At 35.7% G+C, this 23,828-nt stretch overlaps 4 protein-coding genes across 7 annotated transcripts; 2 read left to right on the top strand and 2 right to left on the bottom strand.

Moving 5' to 3' along the window:
• Positions 1–32: 32 nt before the first annotated feature.
• On the bottom strand, positions 33–5,409 carry LOC149732316 (solute carrier organic anion transporter family member 2A1-like). Of its 2 annotated transcripts, none has more exons than XM_089883533.1 (10): positions 4,582–5,409; positions 4,101–4,199; positions 3,492–3,635; positions 2,784–2,932; positions 2,310–2,409; positions 2,083–2,247; positions 1,563–1,755; positions 1,030–1,198; positions 610–841; positions 33–460 (listed from the first exon to the last, which is right to left on the bottom strand). In XM_089883533.1, exons 1-10 carry the CDS (start codon positions 5,198–5,200, stop codon positions 177–179), a joined length of 2,154 nt encoding a protein of 717 aa, XP_089739659.1. In that variant the 5' UTR covers positions 5,201–5,409; the 3' UTR covers positions 33–176. The 2 variants fall into 2 exon arrangements, with proteins under 2 accessions (XP_089739659.1, XP_089739660.1); XM_089883534.1 differs by having other exon boundaries at positions 1,030–1,195.
• Positions 5,410–6,375: 966 nt separating this feature from the next.
• Positions 6,376–10,917, top strand: LOC149732315 (ubiquitin domain-containing protein 1-like). Of its 2 annotated transcripts, XM_089883536.1 has the most exons (7): positions 6,376–6,512; positions 6,608–6,753; positions 6,911–7,039; positions 7,827–7,937; positions 8,016–8,163; positions 8,920–9,022; positions 10,111–10,917. In XM_089883536.1, exons 2-7 carry the CDS (start codon positions 6,687–6,689, stop codon positions 10,240–10,242), a joined length of 690 nt encoding a protein of 229 aa, XP_089739662.1. In that variant the 5' UTR covers positions 6,376–6,512; positions 6,608–6,686; the 3' UTR covers positions 10,243–10,917. The 2 variants fall into 2 exon arrangements, with proteins under 2 accessions (XP_089739662.1, XP_089739661.1); XM_089883535.1 differs by lacking the exon at positions 6,376–6,512 and having other exon boundaries at positions 6,567–6,753.
• A 488-nt stretch (positions 10,918–11,405) lies between these two features.
• LOC149732314 (transmembrane anterior posterior transformation protein 1 homolog) lies at positions 11,406–17,913 on the top strand. The gene is made up of 11 exons (XM_089883526.1): positions 11,406–11,568; positions 11,927–12,069; positions 12,608–12,729; positions 13,192–13,351; positions 13,969–14,104; positions 14,365–14,519; positions 14,936–15,086; positions 15,307–15,488; positions 16,338–16,414; positions 16,696–16,992; positions 17,216–17,913. The coding sequence occupies exons 1-11, from the start codon at positions 11,526–11,528 to the stop codon at positions 17,403–17,405; spliced, it is 1,656 nt and encodes a 551-aa protein (XP_089739652.1). The 5' UTR covers positions 11,406–11,525; the 3' UTR covers positions 17,406–17,913.
• Positions 13,111–23,365, bottom strand: LOC149732313 (SH3 and PX domain-containing protein 2B-like). Of its 2 annotated transcripts, XR_016385587.1 has the most exons (15): positions 23,159–23,365; positions 23,006–23,086; positions 22,367–22,519; positions 21,913–22,004; positions 21,729–21,751; positions 21,479–21,619; positions 21,151–21,267; positions 20,824–20,941; positions 20,647–20,756; positions 20,022–20,218; positions 19,413–19,774; positions 19,128–19,276; positions 18,967–19,058; positions 13,959–14,038; positions 13,111–13,224 (listed from the first exon to the last, which is right to left on the bottom strand). XR_016385587.1 is itself a non-coding variant. In XM_089883524.1 (14 exons), exons 1-14 carry the CDS (start codon positions 23,237–23,239, stop codon positions 18,419–18,421), a joined length of 1,980 nt encoding a protein of 659 aa, XP_089739650.1. In that variant the 5' UTR covers positions 23,240–23,364; the 3' UTR covers positions 18,167–18,418. The 2 variants fall into 2 exon arrangements, 1 of the variants encoding a protein (XP_089739650.1); XM_089883524.1 differs by lacking the exons at positions 13,111–13,224; positions 13,959–14,038 and adding an exon at positions 18,167–18,682 and having other exon boundaries at positions 23,159–23,364.
• Positions 23,366–23,828: the final 463 nt, after the last annotated feature.

Raw genomic sequence — 23,828 nt, 5'->3', positions numbered from 1 at the left:
GGAAATTCTTAACCAAGAAAAGATGGAAAACGTTTCTAAACACTGTTGGCTTAATCATGTTTGCATAGCATCTCAAATGCATTCGTTTCTTTACCACGCACAAACTGTCTAAAAGGAAAAATGAAAATATCTTATTTAAAAAAGAAAGCATAGGCATTGAGGATTTAGACAAAAGTTCATCTTTCATTTTCTTCTGTTTTACCAAGCAACAAGTCCTCTGACTTTCCATGGTAAATTACTGCGGTTTCGTATATGTTCTTGTGACATTCCATCCAAGCAAATGTGGCAACAAAAACCAGCATGTACGTCATTCCACAAGCTAGACTAAGTCCTATGAAACTTAGGCGGAGTCCATACTTATTGTAAAGTCGACACAACGCTTTTGAGCCACACTTGTTGTCATGGTACTTGCAACTTCGATCTACCAGAATACCAAACCAAATCGGTCCTGGAATGTAGCCTACAACGGAATTAAGTGGTTTATATAATGAGTATATGGTAGCAGACACCGCAAAAGTTTTTGGACCATTTGCAATGAAAGCGCCCAAAGTGTATACATGTTGTTTGTATTATCCTAACAGACAGTTTAGGCCTAAGCTTTTCATTTACCAAGTAACCGTGATGCAAAAGCAAGAAGTCCAATACCAAGCGCTTTATCTTGCGTTTCCAACACTCGTAGCAGCATAACGTATACAGGAGCTTGGCAGAAGCAATAACATGCCACTGAAATAGAACCGCACACCAGAAATCCAGCAAGTACTCCTACACATTGTGTAGTTGTGCACGTACCACTGACAGCGGTGTTTGACTTGCCAGGTATACAACTGCAATTCGTGTAAATCTGAAATGCAAAAAGAATTGTTTAAAATAATGTTGTCAACCAAAGAAAACTGGTATTGATTGTCCAGTCACACACGCGCCACCGTACAGTTACGTTAAACTTCAATCGACTATAATCCATTACTGTATCGTTTCATACTAAATACAGAACACTCATTTCATTGTTTCAAGCATAAAAAGCCACCAAACCGTTTTCTGCTTAAGAAGCAGGTTGCTGCTTTTCGGTGCTAGATGGCTTGCCGCACACCCGGCAGAACACGGTGAGATGTAATTCAACTTGTTGGAACCACAAACTACTTTAAATTGATCCTTGGGACAACCACACTGAGAACTGCACAAGGATCCGTTGGTCTGGCTGCTGATATGCATATTGTTACATTGTAAAAATTAAACCAGCAGTTTTTGATATAGTAGGTTGGGTGAAAACAGGATACCTTTAGCATATAATACCCAAATATCCTGGTCGTGTTTTGAACAATTAACAGCGGTCTATGGTAGTCGTGAGGATACGGTTTTATAATTCTTTGAATGTTCTTTGTTTACTACCAAATGGGACGAGAAAATAGACTAAAAAGGTGTCCCATCTCTTCCCCACCTTACTTTAAATGGTGAAGTTTGTAATCTATATAACAATCTCGGCTTAAAGTTATCTATAATAAGCCACCTGCTTCATTTGTTTAAAAAACTCCATTAAAATGAACATGTTATTTTATCAAACTTACTGAAATGGCTTGTTTATGCCAACTACGGTCAAATCTTTACAACCGAAAAGAAAGAGAGTTGCAAAGAAAATGCAAGCTGCCCCAGAGAAAACGATGATCAACAGAAGTGTCTTTCGCAAATCAAAATTGTATTTCTTGATTACGTAACCGCTTAATATGGTGGCCATTACCCCCATGGGAATGCAAACACCGCCTAAATATCAAGAAATGAGTAAATTACATATTAGTTTCGTGTACAGCTGGATTCTAACCGAAGCCCAACAGGACGCAGATCTGCTGGAAGCTCTAACAAAATATTTCCACTTTACAAGAAGGAATTTAGGTAGTTCTGACGTAAACCCATACATTGCACCAAACTTAACTCATAGCAAATAAAAGTATGGTTTTAAGTATCAAAGCATTGCAAAATATGAATGCTTATATTCTCTATTATAGGCTGTAAGTATAGGGTCTATAGTTCAAGGGCTATTTTCTTTAATATTTATAATCTAGTAAGGTCTATACAGTACTAGGGCTATACCGATTAGTAAATCCGCAGTTGTTCTCTGTATATTAAACATCCGTTGCACATAAGTTGGGCCAAATGTCGACATTCCTCCCAAAAGATTCGCCATTGCAATGTATGCGAGTATGGCAGAAAACACAAAAGGCGTTACAAGCGTTCTCTGGATAGCGCATATTAGGTCTGCGAAAAAAGTTTTAAAAAGGTAGTATAGCGTCAAGCAAAACCTGTATAGAGGCTACAACCTTTAATGGCAGAAACGAGTTTTCCAAAGATCGTACTTTTGCTCGAGATTGAAGCGCTGCTGTTCTCTTCGGTGCACGGAAATGTGCTGTCTTCTGTAGACTGCACAAAGTATTTACCAGTTTAGAGTATCATTAAAACCGTTTCCCAAGATGTAACCAGAGCTACAGCAGAGCATAGACCTATATACCAAACACAAGCCATATCTTTGTCGCTGCTATACCATTATGGGCGTATGTATCCTTGGGCAAGACACTTAATGGCAATTGCTCTAACCCAGTGGTGGGTTGTCTAAATTGTCAGTCAAACAGAAAAAAAAACAATCATAAAAAATGTAACATATTTAGTAACTCGTAAGCGGCCATGATGAGGTGTACAAAGCAAGTTTTATTCAATTTTTTTATCTTTACTTAATGAGTTTAACAATGTAAACCTGCTATTAATGTTATAATTTAAGTTGTTTTAAAGTAGCCAACCGTTTGCGTATCAGCACCATGTCTTCTTAGACTTTCTTTTCTGATCGCCATAATTTCTTCTTCCTTTTCATCCGAAACTGGAAGATACCGTGGGTAGAAATAGAAAGGAAAGAGCAAGAACAGCATGAGACAAATTATAATGACGTAACCTGTACATTATAATTTTTAGTACAAGTTTATTAATATAGTTCGGTGGGGGGAGATGGGACACCTTTAGCACATAATATACGGTCTATGGGAGTCATGAGGATACGGTTTTATACGTCTTTGAATGTTTGTTTACTACTAAATGGGACGAGATAATAGAATGAAAAGGTGTCCTATATTTCCCTATCCTGCTATATCACCGCATTCTGTAATTTACAATACAGTTTGAAACATATGGTGCCCACTGCGCAATGTACTGTATACTTTATATTTTCACCGTTGTGTCTCACCTGCGCGACGTCGGTTTTATACAAAAGGATTTTACAAAGCTTAATTAATTCTTTAATTATAGTAGGGTGGGGTAAGACAGGACATGTTTTCATTCTCTTTTCTTGTTCCAACTAAAGTACATTTACAGAATTATATAACAGTATCTCCACGATTAGTTAAAGAGCGTTGGTAATTGTTCAGAAAAAAATCAGCAAATATGGCATTTATATAGGGGCTAACATTATCCCATCTAACCCAACAGAACTTTATGAAAATACTTAAAACACTTACCGAGCCACCAAGCTCCTATCCAATCTGGATTACCGGAGTTAATTTCATTTCCAAACTTAGAAGTTGTCACGTACACTTTTGAAGTTACACTCCCGAGTAAGAATCCTAACACTGGACCCAACAAAGATGTTCCAACATAGATGCCTGTATTATATGACAAAGGGTTTATGATAGAGTGAGGTAAGACGGGACTTATTTTCCTTCTCTTTTCTCGTCTCATTCGCTAGTAAAGAAAGAATATTAACAGAATCATACACCCGAAGGCAGTTTTAAAAAATAAACCATTTTAAAGACTATCGTTTTGACGCTGCATCGTGTTTGATCGCTATTGTGACTATAACCGACAGACTATAAGTAGGGTGGGTGAAGATGAAATACCTTTTCATTACATTTTCTTGTCCCATTTAGTATTAAACAAACAACATTTAAAGTAGTATAAAACTGTATCCTCACAACTCCTATATTAGACCGTTGTTAATTGTTTAAATCACGATCAGGATTTTTTGATACTAAGCGATAAAAATGTCCCGTCTTCTCCCACCCTACTATACACAATTTTATAAACATAAAATCCAATATACAGTTTGTTATGGTTAAGATTGTACTTACCAAGGTATATTGGTGCTTTGCTCTGTAGCACGTGATCGTCAATAAAGGACAGACCGAGTGGTCCAATTGGTGCCGAGCCAAGACCGACGAAGACGTGCCCTAATTACATGGACGTCATAAAGTTTAAAATATTTAAATAGCTTGGTGTATTTTGATTAGATGCGACAATTTATACAACTGCTGCAAACTAGGACATCATCAAATTAAAAATATTCAAATAATTCGGTGTATTTTGGTTAGACGTGATGATTTATAACATTGACTGCAAGCTATCTTTGTCTAATGCAAATTATGTATGAAATCGGTTTACTGGTTGGCGGTTGTGGTTGCGGGGCAAATGTACAGCACGTCATTCGCTCAAAGCATGATTGGGGTGTTGTGCGTCAATGTGGCGGTCTTAATGCTTGTTGCGTGCGGTAAGTATTAACGGATGCAGATTTTACTTTAAAACACTATAGTATACAGTAGTATAGTCACATACCTATCATTAGAAGTAGGGATGGGTTGTATATCGTTGAGTGCTTTTTAGTGCATGTGGAATGGTGTGGTAAAGTGATTGGCTTTTTAGTATTAGCGACGATCTGCGGCTGGCACAAGTACGTCACGGTTGAGTTGTGAGAAGCAGGTGCAGGAAGAATGAAATGTGGAAGAATACAAAAACCAAGACCAATGATCATTACGATTACACCAATAGCGATTACTTTGGGTCTGTTCCATCTATCTCCAACGTAGGCAACGGGAATCATGATTAACATTGAACCGAACTCGTAACTGCTTGGAATAAAGGCGGCCAACGTATGTGGGATTTTAAAACGCTTGGTTATGTAGTTTATCACGCTGTCGGTGTAGGTAAGTGTAAGTAAATTGAGCAGTTGGAAGCAGACGAGAAATATAGTAAAGGTGTTGATATTGTAGCAAGAAGGTGGAATCGGTGCAAGAGAAGAAATCGTTCTTTCACGTCGACGCTCTGGTTTATTCGAGTTTTCCAAAACACCCGACTGGAGCGTTACTGTTTGCTCATCATCTGGACCATTTCGGTAATATGCTCGGTCGTAACGACGGTCTCTAAGTAATGGAGAAGTTTCAGGTTTTTCTGCCATTCTGCTGGCTATGCTTGCTGGTGCTAAGTACTTTACTTAACCGGTTACATTTTACTGGCAACAATAATACCTATAAATCTAACATTCTACATTTGCAGTTAACTTAAAAAACGATGAAGTTTGTTCATGAACCGAAACCACATACAGAACCACAAGAATAGCAGTTTATAATATAATACAATAGCATATGCTTTGTTTATCACAGCAGCGGGAAGCAGAACCCGTGCACAAAGCACTGAGTTGTCATGCGATTTCTTTTCTAGGAAACTTTTGGTTCTAGGCTCGTAGTAAGTATTGCAGTTAATTCCAGTCGGTGGTGTTTTGCATATGTATATATAACGGTTTATACAGTAGTGGGGAAAGACGGGACACCTTTTTGTTGTACTTTCTCGTCTCATTTGAAAATAACAAAGAACGTTCAAAGAATTTTAAAACCGTATTCTTATACCAAACATAAACTGTTGATAATTGTTTAAAACACGATAAAGCTATTTGGATATTGTGTGCTAAAGGTCCCGTCTCCCCCCACCCTACTGTATATCCATTGTGATTAGATTGTGTCTAGCAGACACGACTAACACTTTGAACGGATTCGAGGAAGAAGTCCAACGCCAAGTACTACAAACCTGTGTTACAACACGCGACGCCATTCTCCATTTATTAAGAAAAGCAGGTGTTATCCTTCAGTTTAGACTTAGAGATTGTTAGCCTACACACTACGAGATCAAAAGGCACTAGAACTCGTGTCAATGTCGCACTAGGTATTAGAAAATATGACAGAAAGTCAGAAACTGCAGGGCACTTTTATGTAATCCTGTTTAAAATACAATCAAAACGTTTTTTGTATATTTTCTTCTTATTTCGTTTGATTTGAAGTTTGAACCCCGACCCCAAAATATCCCCCGAAACAATCAGTTATATATAGCGCGGTAGAAATCATAGAAATTTCTTGTAAATGCAGATTCCGTTCTGCAAACTGTTAGCTAAATGCTAAACAAAGGTTAGAGTGAGTTTTGAAGCAAGCGCGTGGGTGAATAGTTGAAGCTGTATGTGCATTATAATTTTAGCTAGAAAATGAGAAAGATAGTTTAGTTTGAATTGAATGTGTGATTTGTTGCTACTGCGTTTGTATGTATACCAAAACGTTTATAATTGTTTGGGCAAACGTACCAAAAACTGTATACAAGCTTTACCTGCGTATATACCGTACAAACTATTTTAATATATGCCTCTGCGTTATGTCATTGTTATAACATATATTACTTTGTATTCCAGATTAAAATTATAAAAGGTACATATTATGTTTAACCAGAGATACATAAACAAACCAGAGAGTTTAACCAGAGATACATAAACTTCTTATTTCGTTTGATTTGAAGTTTGTTTATGTATCTCTGGTTTAACCAGTGATCATTTTTCAAAATGAAATAAGACAATTTAAGGATACCACAGTACCAAATATAAATGTTGTGATCACTGATCCACAATGGGTGCTTGTTTAGGTACGAATCGTGGGCGTCACGAACATAGACACAGCAATTCAAGACATCCAGGTAAACTTGAATTATGTGGTAGCTGTTTTAAAGGTATATCAAATAACTATACTTAATAAGCTGTAAACAAAAATGTAAATATATAAATTAAATTTTAATATGATGTTGTAAAATAAATGACATATTACATTGAAGAAATGTTGTGGCAATATTTTAGGTACAGGCACTTGGAAAAATCAAACTCTGCGAAAAGAACATCCAAAGTGGAGAAGTGACGTGCCTTTAACTGAGGGGCAATTACGAAGTAAAAGGGACGAGTTTTGGGATACAGCTCCAGCTTTTGATGGTTAATTCATGTTTACCCATTCTACAAAGAATTACATTGTAATTAGGGATGCACATTACAGAATAATTAGGTATTCTCGGATATCCTAGACATCATACGTTAAGAAATGACATACGATGACAACATTAAACAGAATACCGATTCCTGTAATTAGATTCGAATACAAACGAATTCCAATCTCACAGATTCGAAATTCTATATTGTGCATTCTTAATTGTAATTTAGATCTATGGAATATTATGACTGATTTAGAGTTTTCATTATAAGCACCATGGCAGATTAAACGTTATGTTTTTGTGTACTTAATGGTTGTTATGAAGTTTATTTACTTTGTGGTTTCACCTCTACAGGTTTGCTGTGTCATTTGCCCACACACAGTTTGTATGGTGTAATGGTTAACTGTTAACTCTGGCTCCGTTTTGTTTAAACTGAATTCTAATAGTACTGAAGTAACTGAACTACTGATAAATCACTACTGATACACTTTTTCAGTAGATTCATAAGTGGTAATTAGCAACCATGAATAATGCAGAATCTAGTGTGTATTTTATAGGGCCTCACTTTTAAAATGAGATTTAAAACAGAAACAAGTACAAAACATTATACAATTATAAACTGTTGTTAAAATAGAAGTTGGTTTACAGTTTTATCTGTAATTTCCTATACTACTTAACTTATTACAGTATTATATAGGATAGCCTACTTACAAAATTACTACATCAGCTACACAACACATTACAAAAACAAGCACAAAAGTTAATTTAAAAAGTTTTGAATGCTTTTTAAGGTCGAAAAGAAATCTGGGATGCATTAAAAGCAGCAGCTGCTGCTTTAGAGAGTGGAGACAATACACTGGCCCAAGCAATTATTGATGGAGCAAATATTTCCCTTCCCCAGGGTATGTCTGCCTTACTTTTGCTAATTCTTCTATTATAATGTCAATTTCCTTATGCTTATTGAGTTGTCACGTGTAAAGGTACAATGCTTGACTGCTATGATGAACTTGGTGCACTCTACCAAGTTCCTGTGTATTGTTTATCCCCGCCGGTGAACTTAATTCGTGGAGTCACTGCTTCACAATCAAGGGTAGAGGAGGAACTTGTGGAAATCAAACCTGGGGATAAGTAAGTTATAATAAATACTTTAATATTATCACTATACCAATAACCCCTTTGGGACATGTAATGCAAAATACATTCTGAAACAGGTGTTCTCAAAACTGTTTATAAGTTCGCTTATAGTTGTTATAAGTTTTAACAGTTCGGTATTAGTTTGAAAGAAATATGAATTATCTGCATAACTTGCTAATAAAAATATGCGTTGATAACTTGATAAAGAGCAATATGTGACAGTCGGTTAAAAACTAAAAAAAAAAAAAAATCTTGTGCCTCAGGGGTTAAGCATGTGTTGCAATATTTTAAAACTACGCTGTTCAGTACAGTTTGTTATAATGTACTTTTCTTTGTTTTAATTCTGTAACATGGTCGATATTCATATTTGTTTGTTCTGACAATAAACTATGTCGCAATGTTTACAGAAAATAATGTGTTTCGGTTTTATAGGCCTGCTGTTTCTTTGATATTTTGATCCCTTACAGAGCATTTTTGAGTATATTTTTTTTGTTACCAGTCTTAGCACTAATTTGAAAGTATTGCACTTTTGCCTAATGCCTTTTGTTTTTTCAGTATATATTTGAGTTGTATACATATCTCACTGTAAACATGTCTGATTTGCTTTTAAAACTAGTGTTAGGATAAAGTATTGCTCTAAAGTACCTGTATATATATATTTAGCAACTGAATTTTTTATACAGAGTTTTTTAAGTGCCGATTTTGCTAAATATTTTTAGTCATAAAATTTACAACCTTTCCATTTATCAGATCTTTTCCAATTAAAGTTCGACTGCGAGGTGAAAAAGAAATAAGATTAAAAGTTCTTCCAAATGATTCAGTATTAAACTCAAAACGGAGACTAGAAGCACAGGTCAGAATATTTGTTTATTTCCAAATATAGTATATAAGTTCAACTTTATTTATAATTATTTCTTCGCCGTGGCATAGTGGTTAGCGCGCCTGCCTGAAACCCATACAAATTAGTTCAAGGCTTGACGCTGCTACCATTGTGGACATATGTGTCTTTGGGCAAGACACTTAACGGCAATTGGTCCAACCCAGTGGTCACTAATGGGTTGTCCAAATTATAAGCCATACATAAAAAAAGAAAAAAATCCCCCCAAAATAATCTCCCACAAAGTAACATACATGGTAATTCGTAAGCTGGCACGAGGTTGTAAACCCGAGTGATAACGACTGTTGTTTTCCGGCCACGCGAGGATAAAGTAAGTTCCATTCAGTCATTCAATCATTCATTATGCTTAAACAATTGTTATGCGTGCAAGTTTTAAGTTGTATTTGTTGTTAGAATAAACTCATGGTTAATTGTTAGAATAAACTCATGGTTACTTATAGTATAAACATTGTGTGGTAAATGAAATGATTCGGAGTGTGAACATAGTATACAGGCATTGTTTTATAACGGACTCATTTCACTCTGTAGGACATCTGTTTATTTGTCCCATGTTGCCCTTTCAGTTAATAGCATGTGGTGCTTGATTTTCCAGTATATTTTTTAGCCAGTTATGTGTTTCAGCGCGAATAAATATTTTAAATCAAATGTAAGAAAGCTCCTGCTGTTTTAACCATACAGGTAGAGTGGGGTAGAATGGGACATTTCATGCCTTTTTTTCTGCCCATCTGGTAGTAAACAAAGAATATTTATACAATTAAATGACAGCAGGAAATATGGGGCAGTATGGGTTTTGGATGCTAATGGTATCCTATCTTACCCCACAGTACTATAATATGATGGTGTGTGAATCAATGCCTGGAATATTGTTATATTCTACTCTTTTTTTTGTAAAAATCTAAAGCAAAAATCATGTCAAAATATGTCAGTTTTACATCCTTCAGATATATTTTGATTAGGATAATTGTAAATCTTTGTCTTGCTTGTTGTATAATATTTGTATATTTTCCAACATTGTCCTTAAATTGTGGCAATTTGTATTTCAGGAAAGTATAGCAGTGAGCAAACAACGTTGGTTTTTCTCTGGAAAAATGATGTCGGACTCTGTACACTTACAGCAATATAAACTTGAAAAAGGTTATGTGATCCAGTGTGTTGTAAGAGAGCAAGATGACTGAAGACCACACTGCATTCCTATTGCCTTAAACCTGCTGGCCACATGCACTGGTTGGCCGACTCTACATATCCTCAAGGCTGTGAAGTATACTAACTGCGAGATGAGCATTTTTGTTTCTATCAACTATTCCCGCTGCGTTTTTTAGTTGTTTTTTTCCTAACAGTTTTGTACTTTTTAGTGTACGCGAGGTTTTTTCTTGCTTTATGATTATTGCTTCCATTTTCAACGGTTTAAATTACTAACATTGCTCTTTTGGAAGTTTAAACTTGGCCATTAATAGCTAGTAAGTCCTTCTCCTCATCTTACAGTTACAAGGTATATTTTGCCCAGTTTGAATTTGTGTTAATTAAGCCAATATTTTTCTAACGCAATGCTAGGTGTTCTATTAAATTGTTTTTAAACATGCATGAGAACCTGTTGAAATGAAATGTAGGAGTGTAGATTTCCCTTCTTTTTTATTTGAACTGTTTTTTAACAATGTTCAAAAGCGTTTGTAAATACTTGTTTGAAACAAAACGAAACATTCATTTAAAGTTGCATTTTAAACGTCCATACATTGGCTATTGTAGCAAATGCGACTTCAGTTATTTTTGCTGCATTGTTAGTTTTTCATGTGATATTGTTTTACCCCATACACTCTTGTATGTATGTGCAATTAAATTGTTCATCTTAAATACATACAGCTTTCATATAAGATAACCCAAACAGTAAATCTACATAAACATCATTTATTATTACCAACTAAAAGGGGCGACCATTTTTTTTAAATGAACGGTAAGTATACTGTTAGTACAATCATAGCTTTAGAAGGAATGTAAAGGGCTAAAGGCCAATGTTAATATATGTTCACCGTATAAACATTGGTAAAGGCTGTGTTGTGATACAGGTATTCAGGGTTAACAAATATTTTGTCGCAAGTTGGCGCTCTTTACAACGCGATCATGCACTGTTATTTTGCTGAATTGCGCGAACCACAACTCATGCTCATTACCTAGAATCCTAGATCACTAGACTGGAGCATTGGTTATTCGCTCTGCGAAAACTGGAGGTTGTAGTTGTTTACAGGAACAAGAGGCGCGTAAATATAATACTATTTATTGATAATGCAATATATTACCAAGAGCTGAGATTAACTGAGGTCTCAGGTGGCTAGATGTTTATTGTTTTAATTGTTTAACATAGTTTTTTATAGAAATTATTGTTGTAATATCATGATTAAGTTAGGTTTGTAGCAATTTAACAACTAACTGAGTTTCGTACAAAAGTTGGATTAAGTGAAGAATTATGCCTTTGGAGAAAAATATTTCAAGCTCAAAAAGAAAACCTGGTATATATTAATATATATAAATGTTAAATCTTTTGCTTGCATAGGCTGTAATGTATATTGTAGTTTGGTGCTAGTGAAGAATCTTTGCTGACTCTAACCCAGAGGTAATGGGTTCATGGATTGTCGTTGCTACCATTGTTGGCATATGTGTTCTTGCGCAAGACAGTTAACGGCAATTGCTCCAACCCAGTGGTCACTAATAGGTTGTCCAAATTATCAGCCATAAATACAATCATTCACAAAGTAACATACTGTAACTCGTAAGCTGGCACAAGGTGTATGAAACAGAACGTTTGTGTTGTAACAAGTTAACGACTGTCTTTTATCCTGCCATTCATTCATCCTTGTATTATTTTAGGTAGCCGGGGTGGTGTTTCTTTCTTCAGTTATTTTACCCAAGAATTGACTCATGGATATTTCATGGACCAGAACGATGCGAGGTATACTGAACGACGAGAGAGAGTTTATACATTTCTTAAACAACCAAGAGAAATTGAAAAGGTGAGACCCTTTCCACCTGTTTTATATATATATATATATGTATTTGTTTACCTTTAAATAACCACAAAGTAACATAGGCTGGCATCAGGTTTATAAAACAGAACATTTGTGTAATAACGAATGTCGTTTTCCAGCTGTGTTAGGATAAAGCAAGTTGCATAAATTCATTCATTTAACATGTGTGCTTTTACGACCTGTAATATACTTATAGGGTTATAGCTATGTAATTGTACAAGTTTGGCACAGGATTTGCAACAACTATGCTGTTAGATTGGCACCATGGATAGGCGGTTGCATAATAATTAAACATTTCTGCATTGGATGCTCATCACTAATACTGATACTAAAGAGATTTGTGTCTTCTAGACACTTAGCAGACACTCAGTTGTCACTAATGGTAGCACCCTCAAGGTCAGGTAGTAGGTTAACCAAGCTAAATCTCCTGTTTTATCGCATACCTTACTGTAGGACGTTACTGCTACTAAACAGTATGTCAACAAATAATGTTTGATAAATTAAATTTAACATAAATTTCCAGATGATGATATATGGATTGTTTTTATGTCTCGACGTTTTCTTGTACGTTTTTACCTTTCTTCCTCTGCGAGTGCTCTTCGCTTTGCTTAAGTTGCTGTCAGCTCCCTTCTGTTGGTTCCAAAGGTAAACGCTGTTTGTGTATTATTTAATTGGTCAATTTAATTTAATTATAAACATAGGCTATTGCATGCAAGATTAATCAAGAACTTCATGAAAATATCAAGAAAATATATATCATTTGATAAAATTAATATATACATATATACATAAACATAATATATAGACCATATATAGACCATTTTTATTTTCTGTGCTAATAACAAAGAGAGTTAGATTCAGAAGGAACACACAGTTTTTAGTGTAAGCCTAGAAATACATGGAAAGCATCTACTCCAAGTGTAAAGTTTTGAGTATGTTTCAGTGAATGTTTAATTAAGTAAGAAAATCAATCACTTTATCTAAAGTAACGGTAAGTGCACGATGTTAACATTGGATTTATATTTAATTGTAATTACTGCAGGACTATTTAGTAATTAATTACTCAATCAAAATCTTAACTTTTAAATAGTTTAATTTGATTTCCAGGCGTTCTTTGCTTGATCCAGCACAGAGCTGTGACTTATTAAAAGGTGTTATATTTATATCATGTGTTTTCTGTATGTCTTACATTGACACTTCAATCATCTATCACTTGGTACGAGCACAGACGCTCATAAAGTTATACATCATATACAATATGCTAGAGGTAAGGGGTTGTAATTTTTGCAGCATTTTTTAAATCTGTATACAGTGGCGCAGCCAGGGGGTTTAGGGGGTCGTGACCCCACCCCCTTATAAACCAAAAGAAAAATTAAAAAAATATAATTAAAAAAAAAATGTAAAAATTTTTTTTAAACATTTTTTTGGTTAAAACCCCCTCCTTATTTTATTTTCTGGCTGCGCCACTGTCTGTACATATAAATATTTATATATCATATATAATGACATGAGAAAACAGCTAACTGTAGACCAATTTTAATACCTTTACATTATCATTGGTAATATTTGATTGTTTACTCTTAATGGATTAAGCAGTTTTTAAATATTCGCTAATCGCAATACTAATCTTTATTCTTTATTTAGGTTGCTATGTTGAATTGTAATGCATGTATTTGGCATTTAAAACGTTGTATAGACCTACATAGTAACTTTATACCTTGTAACTTAACACTGTTACTTCCCTGTCACATAAGGGTGAAGAAGTGTGATGTTCAAGTAATACAATGATAAGAAAAAACTAAGAACTAATTATAAAAAAAGAACTAATTATAGTTACAACTTGCAATATTATCAAGACATGATTTATGAATCACCTGTTTACAGGTTGCAGATCGTTTGTTCTCGTCATTTGGCCAAGACATCTTAGATGCATTGTTTCTCACTGCCACTGAATCTAACCGACAAAAAAGAGAAAGTTTTCGTGTTTTACTGCACTTGATACTTGCTGTTATTTATGTCTGTATCCTTCTCACACAATTTTGTTCAGTACTCCCAATATTAATTATCATTTTTTATGTATGTATGTTTTTATGTCTGTTTAGGAATTATTTTTATTTTTCGACTTGAAATTTCTTTCTTAAAATGTTTGATATTTCTAATACAATTCTTTGCATTTTAAATAAATAAATTTATTTTCACTATATACACTTTTTAAATGTATATAGATATATTAATATATATATTCTTTTTTTATTTTTTCTTAACCAAGCCACCACACAGTTAGCCATGCTGTGTTGGTTTTGTTTGAAGCCACCACATTAAACGTTGCATTTAATTCCCACAACAAAGTCCTTCTAACGATCATGATGGCAAATAACTTTGTTGAGATTAAAGGAACAGTTTTCAAGAAATACGACAAAAATAATTTATTTCAGGTATAAAACTATTTTGTCTTTTCATGTTTCTATACTAAAAAACCTTCTATGGAAAAGGGTCTATAATACTTTTATATTATTTCACTAAAACAGGAACTTATTAAGTTTTTTTTATCAGTGCAGCACACTTCGCTTTTTTACACCATATGCAAAAGTTTTTTTCATAATTTATATATTTGGTAAAAATTCACGCTGCACTAAATCTTAGAGAGCAATAAATTTGTTGCTTTGCGAAAATACTATTAATTTGTTCCTTGGTTATTTTTTTAAGTTGGGTTTTAAATACCTAAGTACATTAATCCATTTTACCTTTATTTTCACTGAACAATCTTTATAGCCCTCATTTTTTTGAATAAGTTTATGTTTAGAGTTTGTCTTGTTATCTTTACAAAATAAAAAAATGTAACTTTTCCCAGATTTCCTGCTCTGACATACGTGAGCGGTTCCATTACTTTGCATTGATGCTCGTGGTTCTACTGCGTAACATGCAACAGTATTCATGGAACTACGAACATTTTACTGAAATTATTCCAAACATGTTGATGCTGCTGTCTTCAGAATGTGTTGGTCAGTACATTTGTCATTTTTCTTGTTCTTGCTAGATTTAAAACACATTTTGCCTACTCACACTTCAGCACTCTGAGCATAGGTCTAATAATCAAAACAGGGGTGATATCACATGTTTTTGGACTCTAGCATTTGTTAATTGTTAAACACATGATTAGGAAATATGGGGTATTACGTGTTAAAAGTAATCATCTTAATTAAAAATAAATATATTTTACAGTTGATTGGTTCAAGCATGCCTTTGTACTCAAATTCAACCATATTCCTATTGAGTCCTATAGCGAATACAGAGCCACGCTTGCATATGATGTTGCAAGCAGTCGGCACAAAGATTCAATTAATGATCATTCAGATGTTGTGTCCCGAAGGTTGGGGTTCATTCCTCTACCACTAGCAGTGCTGGTGAGTTACTCTAGCGCTTTACTTTTACCAGTTTCAGATTTTAGTGTATGTAGTAGTGTACTAGTATATAGAATCAAAAAAAGGTTTGTATAGACTTTTGTTATTCAGTGGAAAAGATAGCCTGGTGCTTTACTCCGGTGTTAAATTTGTGCCAGATACAGAATTTAGTGTATGTAGTAGTAGTCATAGGCGTCGAAACATTAAGCATTCAGACGAAAACCGGGGTGGCGAGATTGCAGTTACGTTACAGGTTATGATGTCATACGATACGTAACTTTCTAGAAACCGCATTTTTACTGACGCGAGCCTGCGATGGCCCGTACGAAGGCATTACAATTCGGCTAACAAACAATAACCCTGTTAAACAGGCGATGTTACTGCATCCCTAACGTAAGCGTGTTTCATAATGAAGTAAACAAGCGCATACGATTTGCATGTTTTATAAAATAAACCATTCACGATTACGGTCGACGATTGAATCTTCAGTGGTTACGCTTTAACTTCTGGCTAGATTTATGTTACTGTTAATTAAACCATAGTTTAATAAAGAAGTTGTATTATTAAACTATGATTAAATGTACGCCCACCAACGTAACTGTTACATCACAAGCTGTGTAGTGGTACTCGTACTAGTATGTAATATCGTAAAAAAGAGTATAAACTATTGTTATTTAATGGAAATTTAACAGTGATCTTAATTGAAACAGTGGTCCAAATATACTTAAACATTGTGTTAACACTTGTTTGTTGACGTAATGAGCCAACCCTGACCTAACTCCACACGGACGTACGAAGCTGTACGTTATAGAATAGAATGTTTTGGTTATTTAAAACTAACTTCTTTAACAGATATTTCATGTCACACGAATATCAATTGATTTTCATGGAGCTGCAGGCTTCCTTGTGATACTGGTTGGTTACGTGATGTAAGTCCTTTTATATGATATAAATTATTTAGTGGCATTGGGGAAGATGGGACACTTTTTCATTCTATTTTCTTGACTCGTTTGTAAACAAAAAACACTAAAAGAATTATAAAGTCATATCCTCACGACTCTTAAAGACCGTTGTTAATTGTTTAAAACACGGTCAGGATATTTGGATATCATGTGGTAAAGGTGTCCCATTTTCTCTCCTAGTACCATATATATATATATATATATATATATATGTATATAGTACCACTTTAATCAATGCACTTTTCCAGTCTCACGCTGTTAAAAGTGTTCAACAGCATCGTAATAGTAGGCAAGGCCTGTTGTTATATTTCCGATGACGAAGCGCAAGCAGCTAACGTGCGAGTAAATGGAGCACGCATTGCTGTGGTCGATCCATTCGAACAGCGGGGCAACAAAACCATCCTCGTGTCTCAGGCGCGTGCCCAGCCCCCCGAACCCACCATAAAACCGCCGGCCAGTGGAGATCCTGGTCTGGATTCAAAGAAATTGCTTCTGTCGCCCGAAAAGAATCGCAAGATGCCAAAAGAAGTTACGACGCCGGCGAGGTTTCTTACTAAATATTTAAGTTTTTTCAATGATTATTATGAATGCGAGTGCTGTGGGGGTAGGATGGGATATCTTTAGCACAAAATATCCCTTAGTTTTATTCATTTGTTTTAACAATTACCCCCGCTTTAGAATAACACCGCTTTAAAATCGTGTTGCTACAGTAAAAATCTTTAATAAAAAATGTACCATATTGCCCAAACTTACTATATCCTTTTTTAGATTACGTTCCATGCGTGCCCCTTCTGTTGACCACACTGTTGCGGCTGGTACCAATCTCCCAAGCCGTAACGACGATGACGTAGGTGACATTGACGTTCTACGTCACCAGACATCAGATAGCGTAAGGTCACGCAAGCGCCATACGGCCACCATTGTAAAAGCCACTGTTATCGATGAAGAAACTCACTGATGGCGTTTTTTAAAGAACTGAATCTACTTGCACTTTATACAGTTACAGAATCTGCCTTATAGTTTAGTTAAGGATTTCAGAACAGAAACTCTTCAAGCTTATGTGTTAGTATGCTGTTATAGAATTGCATAAACTGCCACAGTTTAGCAAAGGCTATGTCATATAGCAAAATTGCCACAATCTTTAGGCTAGAAGGCTATTTGCTATCTTCTGTTACAAGCATCCCATGCCCACACATGTGGTGCATAAGATGTTTTTAGTTCCTTTTACAAATTACTGTGAATTCCGATGAAAATTTTTATTTGAAGAAAAAAATCTTTGGAAAGCTTTTTCAACTTAACGTGTATATGCTGGTGCTTTGGCACCACATAAGGTCTTTTTTCAACTAGTTTACGATTTTGTTTATAAAGACACCTGGTGTTTTGCATGTGCATTAGCCTACCTATAGAAGTTTAAAACTTATATTTTACGTGTTTGAATTTAGAAAATGAAAACAGAGTTAAAAGTAGGTTATCTTTCTTTTGCATTTGTAGTTAATTTAAGTTGGGTCTGAAACTTTGTTTACAGAGGCACAGACAGGCAGAAATATTGCGAGTGGTCGTAATATAATACTGTTGGGGAAGACGGGACACTTGATATTCAAGTATCTTGATCGTGTTTTAAACAATTAACAACAGTCTATGGATGTCGCAAGGATACGGTTTAATATTTCTTTGTATGTTCTTTGTTTACTGTCATTATCTAAGGATTCGTAAGAAGTGTTTGTTTAAAACATGAAGAGTGTATTGGCAAGTTACTAAGACATATTTTTTTACAAAATCATAACAGAAATCGGACTGAAAAAGATCGAGTTACAACTTATATACATAATAAATTACTTTACACAGCACTGCTGAGACAATTGCAGGAATAAAAAAAAAAACGAAAGCAGTTATACATATATATATCAAAAGAAAAAAAAAGAGTGCAACCAAAAACTTATGGAGAGTGTTACAAGATAAAACCAAGTTAGTCTACAAACTAAACGGAGGCGTAGAAAGGCGGACTCTATTTGTCTCATCACCCACCACTAGAGTATTGTATTTATAGAAATCAACCATTTCTTTCACACTAGCAAAGGATTTTTCACCTTCTGTATACAAACCGGTGGCGAATCTACCGTCAGAAACTCTCTTTCTGATGTGAAAGTTAAATATTGTCTGATTATGCAACAGCGTGAATGAGTAAGGGTTTTTGGCGCCACCGGCTCGACTTTTTCTTACAACGAAACTTCCTTCCTAAAATAAAGGGATAAAGCTTCTGTAAAACTGTTGTTGGGTATACTGAGAGTGATGGTATAGATATGGTGTTAAACAATTAAAAACTTTTTTTGAAGTCGCGATGCTACGTTAAAATTCTGTTAATGTTTTTGTTTGCTACCAAAATAAGGGACCAGAATGCTTTGGGGAATGAAAACATGTCAGTTGGTACCCGACCCTACTATAAAAAACTGTTACTGATAGTGATAGAATGTAAAGTGTTAAACACTAGTCTAGGCTTGCTGAAATATTATCCGTCATACCTTATTTTCTGCAAGCAGAGCAGCTTCTGCTTGTTGCCTTGTCACGTCTTTGAACCATTCCTCTAACTCTGTCGGTTTCACATCCACGGATTCTAAATAAAAAAGCCCATAGTTTTACCACGTTCTCAATATGCGTATATGTCCGCCTACAATACACATACTCATTTCTAGATATGATTCCATCATAGACGGTGAAGAACTTCGCCACGGAGACTGACTTTTCTTCGGCGTTGGGTAGCGATCCCGAAATATCGTTTTTAAATCTGGGTTTTCATCACTGTTTGAACGACGTTTAATATCCTGAAGTTTTCTAAAAAAGGGAACTGCTTTTACGTTTGATTTCAAAGCGCAGCTCCAAAGCTTAGCAAAATTTCGCGCATGTCATCAATAAGATGACCAAATAGGTCTTACAATACAAAGAAAATAGATAAAACTGCAGCCCAAACCTCCATAAGTCTTCTTGTCCTGTTTTTCCTGTCAATGCGTCTGCTTTCCGTGGAAAGACAGGAGATACAGGTCGCACTTGTTTATTTGCCTGGAGTTGGAACGGCGTGTTTCTTTCTTTGCCTTCTAACTTCAACTTCAGCGGAGAACCTATGAGCTTCTGCTTAGCTTGACCAGGATCGTAAGATCGCCCAGCGCCAGTTTCTTCGATTTTCGGCAAAACCATCTTTGCCGAAAACCCCGGGTTTGAATTTCTTGCAGGTTCGGCTTCCGTTGTTTTGCTTTCCAAGTAACTTGACGGCACCCAACCCTCGGCGCCATTTAGTGTTGCCAACCACCAGCCGTTATCCGACTGCTCAATCACCTGCAAAAAAACAGCTTTAAAAAAAAACACTGATAATGCCTTTGCATATATCAGAATCAAATGCGAACTATCTTTATGACATTTTTCGAACAAGCTATATAGTAAGGCGAGGTGTTTGGAACACGGGGCAAGTTGGGACATATTTTCAAATCTGCTTTTACAAGTCTCATTTGGTGATAGACGAAAGCACTCTATACTATATACTACAGTCTATTTATCCCAATTTGCATGCTACCCGTATCTGTACCTTCACGATTTGCCCGGCTTTAAAGCTAAGGCCGTCTTCAATTGAAGAATCAAAATCGAATAAAGTTATATACAGGTTGTCTTCGTCGTGTTTCTCCTTGATGCTATCTTGTCCTCTTGTCACCTTGAGCGTCCTTCTGATTGTTGCTCTTTTCGGCGGTGGCTTGACGAGTGCCAATGTCGATTTCTTGACTGATTCTAAAATTCGTATACCATTTAAACATGTTTTTATTCCATTTTCTTTTCACATTCGCTAGGAAATGAAGAAATTTACAGAATTATAGAACCGTAGCCTCAAGATTCTAAAAAGACGTTGGTAATTGTTAAAAAGACAATTAGAAAATACGGGATACTATGTGTTAAAGGTAACCCATCTTACACCACATTATTATACATTAGTCCCAGCAGGGATTAGTAATATAGTAAGGGTGGGGGAAGATGGGACACTTTTAGCACTGAATATCCCAATATCCTGATCGTGTTTTAAACAATTAACAACGCTCCAAGAGAGTCGTGAGGATACGTTTTAGGACGAGAAAATAGAATATAAAGTGTCCCATCTTCCCCCACCCTTCTATATAACTTTAGCTATGCTTTGAAGATCCTTGTTGTTATGCCATATATACCTGCTGCACCAGGAACACTTTCAGTTGGTGCTGTGTCAGTCGCCCAACTGTACGTCCGTCTTGATTTTTCCAAATACGAGCCGGGCACCCAGCCTTCGTTACTATTATACCTAAGAAACAACTCCATTAGTTACAATATACCACCTCGCGAATCTCTGCCCCTTGGTAAATTCTCACCTTGCTAGCCACCATCCTTCTAGATTAACTTGCAGAACTTCCAACGCTGCTCCCATCGGGAAACTTATCTCGTCGTTAGAAGTAGCGTCGTAGTGTGACGTAGCGACGTACCACGTACCTGCGTCAGTCATACATAACGTTACATTATGTCACAGATTAATAATATGATTCACCGGTTTGACCGAGTGACATGCTCGGTTTATCTAAATAAGGATACAGTAATAAGGAAATGCAAAGGACAAATCACCGCTATGTCTGAACTAAAATAAACCGTAATATGAGTTATTGCCACAACTTGATTGTAAATTGTGAATTGGAGTAACTGACCTTGTCCCACTGCGGCCTTTTCTGTCACCAAATCCTCTTCACTGCCATCCTCCTTTTCAAGGTAGGCTCCTGGAACCCAACCATTGGATCCGTATGTATTACACACCAACCACCAGCCTGTTATAAAGAACAACATGTTAAAAATTTCCAACCCTCTTGGCACGAGACGAATGTTAGAGGCAAACTTAATTTCAAAAACCATTGAAATGTCAAACTATTATAGGGACAGTCCTACATTTATTATAAATCTATTAGACCTGAGTTATAACTGTTACGTCGTCATTTCTTTAAAAATATTTAAATCTGAAGACATTCTTATACCACTTACCACTTTCACTTTTTTCAACAACCTCCACCGTTTCACCAGAATGCAAACTAATCTGTGTCTTTGCCTCAGCTTTATAATCAGCAATAGCGATATATGTTTCAAGCTCTATCGGTCCCGTTATGTCTTGAATTATCTGCGAGACTGTAAAGCAGTATTATAAAGACGGCACTTATATAGACTAAAGTTTATATTAATATACTTTACTATACGTTTCGAAGTTATGTATATATATATATAGTTCGTTGCTTACCGGCGGTACTTTGTGTCTTCTCCCTGCAAATACAAAAAAACAGACATTTAAAAGTTAATAGTTGATTAAAATTTTGTTTTAGTGATACAGCTCAACCAAACGTGCCACAGTAGAGTTTGAATTCTGCATCATTAAGATACATGTGGTCAAACCTATATATTTATAGTATTGCATATATACGAACTTTGTGTCCCGGGCGATATCGGAAGAGCTAGTTTCGAAGAACCTCAATATAGTATCGCACTGTGATATGTGCTCCGGTAACAGAAGTAATGACTGCAAAGCAAGGCAAATCTTAAAGCGAACAGATCCAACATATAGTAGGGTGCGGGAAGTTGGGACACATTTTAACTCTATTTTCTCGTCCAATGTGGTAGTAAACAAGGAACTTTCAAAAAAATATAAAACTATTTGCTCAAGACTCCTATAGACCGTTGTTAATTGTTTAAAACACGATCAGGATATTCGGATATTATGCGCCGAAGGTGTCCCATCTTTCCCTATCCTACTATATAGTTTTTTTATGCATACAAAAATATAAAAAAAAAACGATAGAGAAAAAATATATTTAATTTTTATAATGAGAACACATGTTAATTCTTTATTTGGTTATATGTGGTCTTTCATGGCCTATTTACCTCACAGTATTCACTGATACTGCCCAGTCTCTTCAGTGTTACATCACGGGTATGGGAACGCTTAAACAATATTTTCCCAGGTAAGAAGGGAAGGATTCTCCTGGATGGATCTTTCTGTCCACCTTCCAGCGGAAATTTCTCCAACAGCGTCATCTGATGCGTATATTGCGGTTATCGCGTATTTAGCAACAGAACGCCAAGGCAAAAAGTTATATAGTAGGATGGGGGGAGATGGGACACTTTTTCATTCTATTTTCTCGTCCCATCATTTGGTAGTAAACAAAGAACATTCAAAGAATTATAAAACCATATCCAACTCCCATAGACCATTGTTAATTGTTTAAAACAGGAACAGGATATTTATATTTTATGTGCTAAATTTGTCCTATCTTCCCCCACTCTACTATAGTACTGTGGGGTAAGACGGGATAACGTTAGCATCAACATCTCACATTTCCTGATTATTTTTTAAGCAATAACAGCGCCATTTTATAGTCGCAAGGCTACAGTTATCTATCTCTGTAAATATCCTTTAATCAGTAAAAAACGGAACAATGAATAGTTCCATCTTACCCCATGTACCATTTTACCCCACGTACGATCAGTATAAACAAGGTTTGGTAATAAACAATAACTCACATGCATCATGAAAAATGCACTGAACCTTCTCCCAACTGTACAAAGACTGCCGTCGCTCCATTTTATCTCGATAAGGTAGACCTATAAAAACTTTCTATTATCAATCTTGCATCTCAAATCTCACGTATTATAGTAATATAATATAGTACTCACATAATGCTTAGACGGCAATCGGCGCTTTTCTATGTCAATCACCTTTACGGATTTTAAAGTTCTGTTCACCATGGAAGGCATATGGTTTGCTTTCTTTTCTAATAAGTTTCCGAAACTTGTTTGATGCTGTAAAAAACCCTACGTGCTCTGCAACTTATGCTCTGCTGGTGACTAACGCCTGTATGGTATAGGTGAGCGAATCTTTTAGAAATTCCGGAAAATGAATCACTACCGCCCACGAGAGCAAGGCCTATTAAATGTTACTACGGTCCAATCGATGAAACAAAGTGAACGTAATTCTGTTGTAAAGGGCCTATTGAGAGTTTGGTCATACCGTCCGTCACCGCTTGTTTGAGGTGATGAGTAGGTGCACGTACTTCTCTTATGCAGCTAATAATTTCCGCAAATGATCATTAATTATATGACAGAATATGGTGAAATTTGGTAGGGTGTATTTTATTGCAGAGTTTCGTTGTTTTGAAGAAACGTAATGTGTTAACCGGTTGAGTCAATAGTCGTGTTGTCAGTCAGATTTAGCAATACAGATTGGCAGACTGTGGAGAATAGTTATCCTTCGGTATATCACTGAAGAGGCCTTGTAATATGCGTATAGATGTCAAAGGGCATTTCGTTCGACCGAAATTCGTTTTCAATTTATGAGCTTGGATAC

This window comes from Ciona robusta, chromosome 8, assembly GCF_009617815.1.
Source record: "Ciona robusta chromosome 8, ASM961781v2".
Taxonomy (NCBI): Eukaryota; Metazoa; Chordata; class Ascidiacea; order Phlebobranchia; family Cionidae; genus Ciona; species Ciona robusta.
Note: the sequence above shows the minus strand (reverse complement) of the source record. Positions and strands in the feature narration are given on the sequence as shown.

What these genes read in the sequence shown, in the direction of transcription:
- LOC149732315 (XM_089883536.1), top strand. Translation starts at nt 6,687, where the DNA reads ATGGGTGCTTGTTTAGGTACGAATCGTGGGCGTCACGAACATAGACAC. An exon ending in GAAATCAAACCTGGGGATAA is followed by an intron (nt 8,164 to 8,919) that starts GTAAGTTATAAT and finishes TCCATTTATCAG; the next exon opens with ATCTTTTCCAATTAAAGTTC. An exon ending in AACGGAGACTAGAAGCACAG is followed by an intron (nt 9,023 to 10,110) that starts GTCAGAATATTT and finishes TTTGTATTTCAG; the next exon opens with GAAAGTATAGCAGTGAGCAA.
- LOC149732313 (XM_089883524.1), bottom strand. Translation starts at nt 23,239, where the DNA reads ATGCCTTCCATGGTGAACAGAACTTTAAAATCCGTAAAGGTGATTGAC. An exon ending in AAAGGCCGCAGTGGGACAAG is followed by an intron (nt 20,942 to 21,150) that starts GTCAGTTACTCC and finishes TGACTGACGCAG; the next exon opens with GTACGTGGTACGTCGCTACG. An exon ending in GAAGGATGGTGGCTAGCAAG is followed by an intron (nt 20,757 to 20,823) that starts GTGAGAATTTAC and finishes GTTGTTTCTTAG; the next exon opens with GTATAATAGTAACGAAGGCT.
- LOC149732314 (XM_089883526.1), top strand. Translation starts at nt 11,526, where the DNA reads ATGCCTTTGGAGAAAAATATTTCAAGCTCAAAAAGAAAACCTG. An exon ending in ACAAAAATAATTTATTTCAG is followed by an intron (nt 14,520 to 14,935) that starts GTATAAAACTAT and finishes AACTTTTCCCAG; the next exon opens with ATTTCCTGCTCTGACATACG. An exon ending in GAAGTTACGACGCCGGCGAG is followed by an intron (nt 16,993 to 17,215) that starts GTTTCTTACTAA and finishes ATCCTTTTTTAG; the next exon opens with ATTACGTTCCATGCGTGCCC.
- LOC149732316 (XM_089883533.1), bottom strand. Translation starts at nt 5,200, where the DNA reads ATGGCAGAAAAACCTGAAACTTCTCCATTACTTAGAGACCGTCGTTAC. An exon ending in ACTCGTTTCTGCCATTAAAG is followed by an intron (nt 2,248 to 2,309) that starts GTTGTAGCCTCT and finishes CTTTTTTCGCAG; the next exon opens with ACCTAATATGCGCTATCCAG. An exon ending in AACTGCGGATTTACTAATCG is followed by an intron (nt 1,756 to 2,082) that starts GTATAGCCCTAG and finishes CTTGATATTTAG; the next exon opens with GCGGTGTTTGCATTCCCATG.